The 12,500-nt window shown below is 40.4% G+C and overlaps 1 protein-coding gene across 1 annotated transcript in view; it reads right to left on the minus strand.

Moving 5' to 3' along the window:
* LOC122265847 (uncharacterized) overlaps window positions 1–12,500 on the minus strand; it is a 50,405-nt gene that overhangs the window by 36,766 nt on the left and 1,139 nt on the right. Inside the window, exons 2-3 of the mRNA XM_086538174.1 lie at window positions 7,571–7,679; window positions 6,151–6,211 (exon numbers count right to left, since the gene is read on the minus strand). Coding sequence (XP_086394300.1) covers window positions 6,151–6,211; window positions 7,571–7,679 — 170 coding nt within the window. The remainder of the gene's footprint in view (window positions 1–6,150; window positions 6,212–7,570; window positions 7,680–12,500) is intronic.

A 12,500-nucleotide genomic window follows, 5' to 3' on the forward strand; every position in this document is an offset into this window, starting at 1 on the left:
TCTGATCATTATGGAAATCTCCCATTGCATTACCATTAATTTGCCGGGGGGGGTGTTTGAACGTGTGTGGCAAATAGATTGATATCAAGGGGGGCCAGAAGACAATTTAAATGGATTGTCTATCATCGCTACACCCTATAAGCCGGCTACACTCTGATTTGTGTGCGTGGTGCAAAGGATGAGGGTGTTTGTTTTTTTTGGTTTGTTTGTTAGTGCGGGGGTTGCGGGGGGTAATTTGTTGTGTGCGTCGTGTTGTGTGTTTTGGAGTTTGTGTGGTTTCTGTCGTTGCGGGTGGTGGTGTGTGTTCCGGTATTAATGTTTGTGTGATGTGGTGTGATTGTGTGGTGGTGTGCGGTGGGTTGCGGGGTTTTGTGGGTGTTGTGTGTTGGGAGTGGACGGTTGGTGTGTGTGTTTTGGTTGTGTGTGTGTGTTGGGTTGTGATGTGTGTGTGGTTTGTGTGTGGGTGTGTGGGTTGTGTGTGGTGTTGTGTGTGTGTGTGGGGGTGTGTGTGTGTACTAGGATGGTGTGTACGGGGACGTGTGTGAAATACGAGTGAGTGTACGGGTTGTTATTTGTGCGTGTGCGTGTACGCATGTTGAGGGTATTGAAGCGTACGGGTACAAGTACGGGTGTGTGTTCGTGTGCATGTATGTATGTGTACATGTGTATGTGTGTGTATGTGTATGTGTGTGTATGTGTATGTATGTATGTGTATGTATGTATGTATGTGTGTGTGTGTGTGTGTGTGTGTGTGTGTGTGTGTGTGTGTGTGTGTGTGTGTGTGTGTGTGTGTGTGCGTGTGTAAGTCGTATGGTGTATAGTCATTCTTGAGAGTCATCGCATCCTTTGATGTCAGTGCAAGTCTCATGAAAAAGCATGCAATGCTTTTAAAAGACAGTAGACATTAATAAAAAAGATAAATGGAAACATGCATGCACATTAGCTTCATGCATTATGGTAAAATAACAAAACATATTACAGTGGAAAAGTTGTTTTTTTCACAAGAAAATATTTCCAGAGAGTGCCAGAGAAAGTGAAAGTGAAGGAGAAAGAGAAAGAGAAAGAGAGAGAGAGGAAGAGAGAGGGAGAGAGGAGAGAGAGAAGAGAAGAAGAAAAAATGAGAGAGGAGAAAAAGAAAGAGGGAGAGAAAAGAAGAGAAAGAGAGAGGAGGAGGAAACACGTACATGTAAAAGTATAGTCATGCAAAGGACTATCAACAAGATAATAGAAAAACAAAACAAAACAGAAAACCCAAACGCTACAGAAAAGAAAAGAAAAACCAAAAGAAGACGTCCTGCATGACAACCTCACGCCCTCTCCCTTGCCCATTCCCTTAAAAAAGTACAAGTTCCTCCTCCCTACTTTACCTTCTCTTCTCTTCTCTTCTTCTCCCTCCTTCTCCTTCCTCTCCCTTCCCCTGACCTCTAAGTCCCACCTCCTCTACCCTCGTTTCCTTCCCGCCAAGTCCCTTCGAATCCCTCATCCCTCCCTCCTCTCCAGTTCCCTCCTCCTCTACCCTCGTTTCCCTCCTTTCAAGTCCCTCTTCCACCTTTGCCCTCATTTCCCTCCCTTCAAGTCCCTCGTCCCACTCCCTCTAGTTCCCTCCGTCTCTACCCTTGTTTCCTTCCATCCAAGTTCATCTAACTCCCCCATCCTCCCATCCCTCCCTCCATCCCCCCCCCACGCTCCATCTTCCCACCTTAAAACCCTTCTTTCCTCTTTCCCTCCATCAAAGTTTCCCCGACCCCTCCCTCTATCCCCCCCGCTCCATCTTCCCACCTTTAAACCCTTTTTTCCTCTCCCTCCCTCCCTCCCTCTCTCTCTCTCTCTCTCTCTCTCTCTCTCTCTCTCTCTCTCTCTCTCTCTCTCTCTCTCTCTCTCTCTCTCTCTCTCTCGTGGCGGCGTCGGGGGGTGGGGTGGGGCAGGGGAAGCGGCCATCCCGGGGCGCGTCACCAGGGGTCACAGTTCCTCCCGCCGGGGCACCGAGAGCGGACGTGGGCCATATTCGTGTGCAGGAACCATTGCAAGGCCGCGCCCGGGGGTGTCGTCACTTCCTTCTCTCCTTCTCCTCCTCCTCCTTCGCATTCGTCTCTCTTTTTCTTTTTTTTTCTTTTTTTTCTCTCTCCCTCGCTCTCTCTCACTCAATCACTCGGTCACTTATTCTCTTCGGGAAATGAAGAGAGATTTCGAGATAAGCAGAAAAGAGAAGAGACGAGAAGAGGATGAGAAAAGAGAAGAAAAGAAAAATAGTAATGGAACGAAAAGATAAGGCAAAAGTAAGCGAGGGGAGAAAGAAAAGAGAAAAGCGAAAAAAAGAAAAGAAGAATAATAAGAAAAAAAAACGAGGAAGAAATACACATGAAAAAAAACGAGGATCTCTCTATAAAAGAGGAAAAAAGAAAAGAAAAAATAAGAAAAAAAAGATAAGAATTACGATTACGCACAGAACCCCGACCTGAAATCGGCCGGGAGTTCCGTTGGCGCCGCGGACGGGCGCCCGAGCGAGCGTCTTGCCTCTCGTTCCCGTGGCGCCAGTACAAGAGAAGGAGAAGGAGAAGGAGAAGGGGGAGAAGGAGGATAAGGAGGTGGAAGAGGAGAGCAAGAAGGAAGAGGATTAGGAGAAGAAGAAGAAGAAGAAGAAGGAGGGGGGGGAGGAGGAGGAGGAGAAAGAGGGGGGGAGGAGAAGGAGAAGGAGAAGGAGAAGGAGAAGGAGAAGGAGAAGGAGGAGGAGGAGGAGAGGGAGGAGGAGGGCGAGAAGAAGTAGAGGGAGTAGAGGGAGTACAGGGAGTACAGGGAGGAGGAGGAGGAGGAGGAGGAGTATAGGGAGGAGGAGGAGGAGGAGGTGGTAGCGGTGCGTGTGTGTGAGAATGGACACCTCCTCCTCTCCCCGCCTCTCGCTGCGCCTTACGCTATCTTTTGCTCTTTATTTTGTCTGTTTGTTTCGTTCTTTCTTTTCTTCTTTCTTTCTCTTTCTACTTTGACATCTTTGATCCGTGTGGTTGTTTGTTTCCATTTCTCATTTTCGGTCTCTCTCGGTCTTGTGTTTCTCTCGCTCCCCGACCCATCTTTTTTTTCCCTCCCTTCTCTCTCTCTCATCTTAACCTCATTTCTCTCCCTCTCCTTCCCTATCTTTCTCCCTCTCCTCTCGCCCCATCCCTATTTTTCCCCTCCCTTCTTCTCTCTCTCTCTTTCTCCCCTTCTCTCATTCTCTCTCTTCTTAACTTCCTTTCTCTCCCCCTCCTTCCTTCTCTCTCTTTCTCACTCATCTCTCTCTCTCTCTCTCTCTTTTCCTTCCTCCTTCCCTCTCTCTCTCCCCCTCCTTCCCTCCCTCTCTCTCCCTCCCTCCCCCCTCCCTCCCTCTCTCTCTCTCCTTCCTTCCCTCTCTCTCTCTCCCACTCACCCTCTCTCTCTCTCTCTCTCTCCTTCCTTCTCTCTCCCTCTCCCACCCATTCTCTCTCTCCCTCTCCCACCCATTCTCTCTCTCCCTCTCCCACACACCCTCTCTCTCCCTCTCCCACCCACCCTCTCTCTCCCTCTCTTACCCACCCTCTCTCTCCCTCTCCCACCCACCCTCTCTCTCCCTCTCCCACCCACCCTCTCTCTCCCTCTCCCAACCTACCCTCTCTCTCCCTCTCCCACCCACCCTCTCTCTCCCTCTCCCACCCACCCTCTCTCTCTCTCCCACTCACCCTCTCTCTCACTCTCCCACCCATCCACCCACCCTCTCTCTCTCCTCTCTCTCTCTCTCTCTCTCTCTCTCTCTCTCTCTCTCTTTCTCTCCCTCTCTCACCCACCCTCTCTCTCCCTCGTCCACAGGGCCACCCTGCTCGTCCTACTGCTCTCCCACACCCTCTATTCTCCCTGCCCAACCCTACCCTCGTCTCTCCCTCTTCCCATCCTACGCCTTCTCGTCCTCTCCGACACGTCCCGACCCTCTATCTCTTCTCCACGTCTCCTCGCTCACCTTATCACTTCTCACCCTCAATCCACCCACCCTCGCTCTCCATCACCCGACCCTCTCTCTCGCCTGTATCACAACGCCACCTTCTCTCTCTCCTCTCACCACCGACCCTCTCTATCCCTCTCTCCCCACCCTTCATCCTCTCCCACCAAATACCCTCTCTTCCCTCGCCACCCACTATTACTCCTCTTCTTCATACAACTATCTCTCTTCTCCCTCTCCCAACAACTGCTGCCGTCTCTCTCCGCACTCACCTCTCATCACTCTCCCGCCCAGTTCCATTCCCGCACCCGCTCTCTCTCTCTCCTCTGGATGGAATCACCCACCCTCTCTCTCCCTCTACCCATCCACCCTCTTCTCCGACTGTTATACCCACCCCACCAGACCACTTCTCTCCCTCTCCCTCTCCCACTCACCCTCTCTCTCCCTCTCTCTACCTCCTTTTCTCTCTCTCTCCCTCTTCCCAACCCTACTCTTCTCCCTTAGGAAATAAAAAAGAGCAGGTGGATGACGCAGAATGTCAAACTACCTCAACTTCATATGAAATAGTTACTTCACTCGATTTCATGCAAACTATTAACATGGAGAATAATCAAAGGGTAGGTAAGAAAGTCCGCATTCAAAGGATCCTACATCATGCATAAGTAAACCTAAAAAACACACACATAAATAACAAGAACAACAAACGCAACATGATCAAAAGAAAACAACAACTACAACAACAACAAAAAATGACCCGATGACCAGAAAATGACCAGCAATAAGCGTGATAATAGCCGTGTCAACAAGCAATATCGACTCCCATATAGGTATCGACAATGACACAGTGCAATAAACCAACGCAGATAAATCATAATGCAATAATGCAATTACGATAATGGCATAGCAATTTGGGATTTACGGAGGAGAGAGGGAGAGAGAGAGGGGGAGTGGGAGGATGAAAGAGAGAGAGAAGGAGGAAGGGGAGGGGGAGGGGGAAGGAGAGAGAAAGAGAGAGAGAAAGAGAGAGAGAGAATAAGGAAAGACGAGAGGAGGGTCAAGAGAAAAGGATGAGGAGAAGAAGAGAGGGAGAGAGAGCAAGAGGATAGAGAGAGAAGGGGAGAGAGAGGAGTGCGAGTGGAGATGTGGTGGATGGAGGATGGAGACAGAGGCGAAACGAAGAGGGATGTAGGTACGAAGCGAGGGGGTGGGGGCCCAGGACGGGGGGAGTGAGTGAGAATGGGGATGGGAGAGTGTGAGGGGAATTGGATAGGGAGAGAGAGAGAGAAGGAGGAAGGGGATGGGGAGAGAAAGAGAGAGAGAGTGAGGGGAATGGAAGAGATAGAGAAGGGGGAAGAGGAGAGGGGAAGGGGGATGGGGAGGGAGAGGGAATGGGAGGAAGAGAGAGAGGGAGAGAGTGAGGGGAATGGAAGGGAGAGAGAGAGAAGGGGGGAGGGGTAGGGGAGAGAAAGAGAGAGAGAGTGAGGGGAATGGAAGAGATAGATAGAGAAGGGGGAAGGTGGGGGTGGTATGAGGGAAGGGAGAGGGCGAAGGAGAAGTGGGGGATGGGGAAAAGGGAGAGGGAAGCGGTGGGAGAGGAGAGAAGTGGGAAGGAAGAGGAAGAGATGTAAAGAGGGAGAGAGGGGAGATAAGGGTAGAGAAGAAAGACAAGACAAGAAAAGAGAACGAGTTGGGGGGGGGGTATCTCGAATGAACGCGGAAGACAATAAACTCCACTTGGCTTTACCACATCCATCCATCAATATCAACAGCATCATTGATCACGCATAATTCGAGGACCATTCGTTATCATTAAAACGACTCCTTTCTTCCCTTTCCTTTCCTTGCCCAACACACGAAAGAAAAGAAACGAAAAGAAAAAAAAAAGAGAAGGAACAAAATGCAGTCCTCCTGAAAAAAAAGTAAAAAGAAAACAAAAAAAAATCTAATTCGCGTCTCCTCGTAGTCCATGAAGAAAGAAGAAAAGACGAAAAAGACAAAAAAAAAAAGGGGGTGGGTGGGGGGGAAGACTATAAAGACGAAGAAAGTCCCCGAGTGCAACAAAAAAGTCATAATTCCCATCTCCAATAAGTCCTAGAGGAGAGCGGGCCAACAGCATCTCATAAGCGACGGGAGAAGGCCGCTCTCGCCCTGACCTTGCAATGGCGGGAAACTCACTCACTCTCTCTCTCTCTCTCTCCGTCTCGCACCTCGGCAGGCCTGCCAACAGAAGCGTCATGGCGGCATGGGAATATCTGCCGTCTCGAATAGCTAGGTTTGGGTTTGGGATATTCGTGAGAGGTGTTACAAGTCGGTGTTAGGTGTTAAGAGGGAATTTTGAATATGTATCGAAACTCGAGATGAAGTGTTTCGCGTCTTCAAGTTCCCGACTTCGACACGAGAACATTGTTCACCGGTTGGCAACCCTGTCTCTTTTTCGACAATGGAATATTATTTCAGCACGTGAATCCCGCCCCCCCCCCCCTCCAAAAAAATAATAATCATCTCCCCATTCTCTTCTCAAGAACAATCAACCCATTTTACAAAAACGAAAAAAAAAATAAAAATAAAAAAATAAAATCTCCCAATTCCAGCTGATTTGGGAAACACACTTGCAAATGAATTTTTTGTTTTCGTTTTTTGTTTTTTTGTTTTTTAAGCGTGTTCATGCAACGCTTGGCTGGGACGTGTGCGTAACGTTCGTGCAATTATCATTATCACTTCATTAAAACAAAGGAGAAAAACATTACACCTAATCATCTAATGGGAGGAAATGGGTCCGTAACGCACCCTTACCCCCCCTCCTATTTCTTATTATCCCCCTCCCCCTTCGTCCACACCCAATCCCATAAAAAAATGATGAAAATAAGATATACAAATAAATCCAATGAAAAAAAAAACTATAAACAAATAGACAGATAAAAGAAAATATGTAGAAAGTGTAAAAAAATAAATAAACAAAAATAATCAGACAACCAAAAAAAAAAATAATAATAATAATAAAAATAAAAAATAAAAAATAAAAATTCAGAATCATCTGATAAGTAAACTAATAAATAACAATAACATTAACAACAAAAACAGCCCCCACCTTCCACAACAACAAATAATAATAATAATAATAATAATAATAGTAATAAATAAAGGCGATCTAACCCGTTTTCGATTTCTGCAAGAGGTGGCGATGACGGGAGTTTTCTCTCATGTCTTTCCTCTTCTTGTTCCTCTTCCTCTTCCTTTTTTTTCTATTATTTTCTTGCTCGTCATACTTTTTTCTGTTTCTATTTATCCTTTGCTCGTCTTCTTCCTCATTCTCTCCTCTTTCTCTTATTTCTTATCCTGCACCTCATTCTTCTTAATATCCTTCTCCTCTTCCCTCTGTTTCTTCTCCTTCTCCCTCTGTTTTCTTCTCTTCCTCTGTTTCACCTCCTTCTCCTTCTTCTGTTTCTTCTTCATCTCCTCCTCCTCCTCCTCCTCCTAAATTCCATAAGGACCACGAGATCACTCGGACCAAAGGGAACGAGGAACCTTACGGCGCATTTAAATGGCGTGACCATGTGTTCCTTATGCGCCTCCCCCTCCCCCTCCCCTTCCTCCTCCCTCCTACTCCTCCTCCTCCTCCCCCCATACCTGGACTCCTTTGAGTTTCCTTTGCGTTTTACATCCTTTGAAAAAGGAGTCCCGACTAGTTCCCACGTTTCTTGTAGGCATGATAGGATGTAGTCGGATGTTTGGAGATCTTTGACACGGTTATGTTCCTTTGGGCATAGTATGTTTATTATAATCTTTAATCATCATTGTTTGGCATGTGTAATGGACGTTCGTTTATTTTTTTTTTTTTTTTTTTTTTTTTTTTTTGTTTTTTTTTGTTTTTTTTGTTTTGTGTTTTGAGGGGGGTCGGCACATTGGATTAGGTAATGATTTTTTTCTATTTGCAACAAACATGTATCTGCCAGTAAGTGGGCGTTACAATGGAAGTGGCAATTATGTAATCATGCGGCGACAGGGATAATGACGGTGATGGTAATAATGACAACTGCAGCATCAGTTACAATTATCATAGTGATGGTTATGATCTTGCATGAAACAGTATTATCTACAATACGCTACAACAGTACCGGTAATTGTATTAGAATCAGTTTTAGTGATAATAATTATGATAAGAAGAAATATAATGATGATAAGAAGAATGATAATAATGATAATGATGATAATAATGATAAAGAAAATAAAAAGATAACAATAACAATCATATTGATAATAATACAATAACATGAAGAAAAATAGATGATAACAGTAACTACTACAATTGCAATAATGATAACGAGGATAATGATTACAATAAATGTGATAAAACTAAGGTAAAGGAAAAATACCATACGTCACAATAATTAAAATTCTCAAAACACTATAATTCAATCGCTGGAACGACATCTTAACCGAATAATCTAACAAACATATCAGAGCTTTTGTAACATAGACGAAACGAGACAAACAACTAAACCCCTAATCTAGTCGCAACAAACAACAACAACAACAATCCTTCACGTCTTGTACTTCTTTCTCTCTTCTTTGTACCTATAAATAGAACTTTTTCCTTGCTCCGTATTCCTTTAAGAAGAAATATGGAAAGACACAACGAATAAGAAATAACGAATGAGAAGAGTAGAAGATGAAGAAGAAAGAAAAATAAAAAAAAAGAAAGAGTGAAGATTCGAAGATGTGGTAATGTGCAAGAAGATAATGATGATGAAAATGAAGAAAAAGGAAAAATAAGATAATGATGATGAAAATGAAGAAAAAGGAAAAATAAGAAGATAATGATGATGAAGATTTTAAAAAATGAAAAGATAAGGACGAAAATAAGGTGGAAAAAAAAAAAAAACAGCAATAACAATAATGATGATAATAAAAAAAAATCTGAAGGAAGAGGAGGAGGAGGCGAAGAAAAAGAATAGAAGAAGTTTGAGAAAAGAACAAGAAAAGAAAAAAAATAAAAATAAAAGGAAACCCCCCCAAAAAAAGACAATAACCACCCTCCTCACAACCCCCTTAAACAGAAAAATGAAAATTAAAAAAAACTCAAAAACAAAAAGACACGAAGAAATGGGCGTGAACTAAGGGGTTAGACTGCGGCCGCCATTAGTCCTTCCTCCGCCGGCCACATCCATCCTACTATCCCCTCCCCCTACCGCGGATCCCAGAGACTGTTCGTTCCGAAAGCGAATTTCTAGCACATGTGACGGCCTTTCGGAGAGTACGATTAGGGGGTAGGGGAGCGAGGGAGAGGGAGTGGGAGGAGGGTGGAGATCTTGAAAGGGTATTGGAGGCAGAGGGTTAGGAAAGAAGGAGAAGGAAAGGGTTGGGGGGAAGGGAGGTCGTAAGGATAAGGGAGGGGATAGGGGTGGGAAGGAGGGGGAGAGGATAGGGGAAGAGAAGGGAGGGGGTAGGAAAGGTGGGGGAAGGAGGGGATAGAGGGGGGATAGGGAGAGGAGATAGGAGGAGGGGAAGGGAAGGGGATAAGGAGGGGTTAGGAAAAAGGGAGGGGAGGGGAGGGGAGGATGAAAAATGTGATTTAAGAAAGTGTTGCAAGGCATCGAGAAGGATGGGAGAGGATAAAAGAACAGGATTGGGGCAGAGGAAGAAAGTGGGGGAGGAGGGGAAAGAGAAGAGGAGAGTTTCTTGAAGGAGGAGCATATGGTGATTGAGAAGGAGGGGTGGGTCTGAGTGAGGAGAGAAGAAGTAGAGGGAAGAGTGAGTGAGGACTGAGGGAAAGGAGAAAGAGTGAGGATTAGGGGGGCGAGGGGCGGGATAGGAAAAGAATGAGGGGAGAAAGGAGGAAGAGGAGGGAGGTGATGTGTGCGATACAAATGACAGGGCGTGAACGAGGAGAGGGGGAGGTCCGCAGAAGGATGAAGAGAGGCGGAGAGTATAAGAGAGGGGGATGTTGGGGGTACGTGGGTGAGGAGAAAGAAGGGAGATACTCGGCAGAGTGGGCTTAGTGGAAGTGAAGAATATACAAGCGAGAAAAAAGGACTAAGAGAGGAGGGTAAAGAAGCGAAAATGGAGGAGATAAAAAAGGAAATGGAGATAAAGAACGGAGAGAGAGAGGTTGGATAACAAGAAGGATGGAAGACGGATGATCTTGGGCAGCACTATCCTACAACTGTTCTCAACGCCCGTAATTTGTCTTTCTTGTTAAGTATGCTTCATTTCGGCGTGTTTCCTAGGAGAGAGACCTTCCGCGCACGCGTCTGTTTCGTCAAGTTTGCTCATTTCATTGGAGAATTCCCATCTGTCATATTTATTAGATTTATTACTGTATAGACTTATTTATTTATCGATTTCTTATTTAATTTTAGAATTTCTTTCTTAGTTCCTTCTGTTATGCTTTTGCTATATTTCGTTGTTGTTTTTTTTGTGTGTGTATTCTTTTTTACGTTTTCCTTTTTCGATTACTTCTTCTACTTGGATTTTCTTCCGCTTGCTTTATTTCTCTAATTTCGCTTTATTATCTCATCTTTCTTCTCTCTCTTTCTTCCACTCCGTCTCGTCTTATTTATTTTCTGATCTTATGTCTACCCACTATTTTTTATCTCACTACCGTACGTTTGCGTATGTTACTACTTATTCAAAGACATGCATACATACATAGGTGCACAAAAGTTAATATACATATTTTCTAAATCTTATATTAAATATATATATATATATATATATATATCTATATAAATACATACAAAATTAAAATACACACACACCACACACACACATATATATGTGTAATATATATATATTATATATTATATTATTATTAACTATATAATATATTATATCGATATTTATATATATATTAGATCTCCTATATAAATTGCACACATCACCACACACACACACACACACAACACACCACACACACTATATATATATATATATATATATACTATATATTATATATATATTATATATTATATATACAGATTGCACACACACACACAAAAACCGCGCACGCACAAACACACGGCGCATATATATAATATATATACTTACACAACCACACACACAAACTAAATATATATTTATATATTATATATATATTACTATATATTATATAATATATCTATATATATATATACATTTATTTTTAAACCCTTATACAACTAAATAAATATATATTATCTATTGTATTTATATATATGTTATATATATATATATATATATATATATATATGTATATATATAGTATATATATAGAGATAATGTATATTTATATTTGTATATTATATATTATATATTTATATATATAAATATGTATAGATATGTATTTATATTTATATATATATATATATATATATATATGTATATATAATATATATATATGTTTATATATGAGTATTTATATATGTATATATTATAATATATATAATTTATATATATATATTATATATATATTATATATATTAATATCTGAGTGTTTGTGTATATATTATGTATATATATATAAATATATAAGTATAAATATATGTATAAGTATATATGTATATATATATATTTATATATGTATATTATATATTATATATTATATAATATGTATTATATATGTATATATAATAAGTATATACATAATATATTCATATATATAATATATATTAATATGTATATATGTATTTATATATATATATTATATATATATAATATATATATATATGTGTGTGTATATATATGATATATATATTTATATATATATATATATACATATTATCTAATATATATATGATATATATAATTATATCATATATACATAAATACACAACACACACACAAACATATTATATGTATAATTATATATATAATATAATATATATATATATATATATATATCTAAAATTGCACAGACCACCACACACACACAACACACAACACACACACACATATATATAATATAAATATATATATATATTATATAATATTATATATATATAAAATTGCACAAACACACCCCAAACGCGCCGCACAAACACCGCGCATATATATATAAATATTTACTTACACTACAACAACCACAACACAACACACAAACACACATATATCTAGATCTTATATATATATATTATATATATATATATATATATATAATTTCTATACTTAATACATATATATATATGATTATATTATATTATGTATATATATGGTATTATATATATAATGAATATATATATATAGATAATATATATATATATATTATAAATATATAATATGTATAGAATATATATATATATATTATATATATTAATATTAATGTATATATATATATATATAGTTTATATTGTGTATATATATGTATATAAGACTATATATATATATATATATATAATATATATATATTTAGATTATTCTATATGTGTGTGTGTGTATATATAAGTATATATATATAAATATATATGTTATATTGTATATTTATATATGATATATATTATGTATATACATACATATATTACATATATATAATATGTATCTATGTATTTTTAAAATATATATATATATATATATATATATATGT

Source organism: Penaeus japonicus, unplaced genomic scaffold, assembly GCF_977035675.1.
Source record: "Penaeus japonicus unplaced genomic scaffold, GWHDUDI00000001_assembly GWHDUDI00000007, whole genome shotgun sequence".
Classification (NCBI taxonomy): Eukaryota; Metazoa; Arthropoda; class Malacostraca; order Decapoda; family Penaeidae; genus Penaeus; species Penaeus japonicus.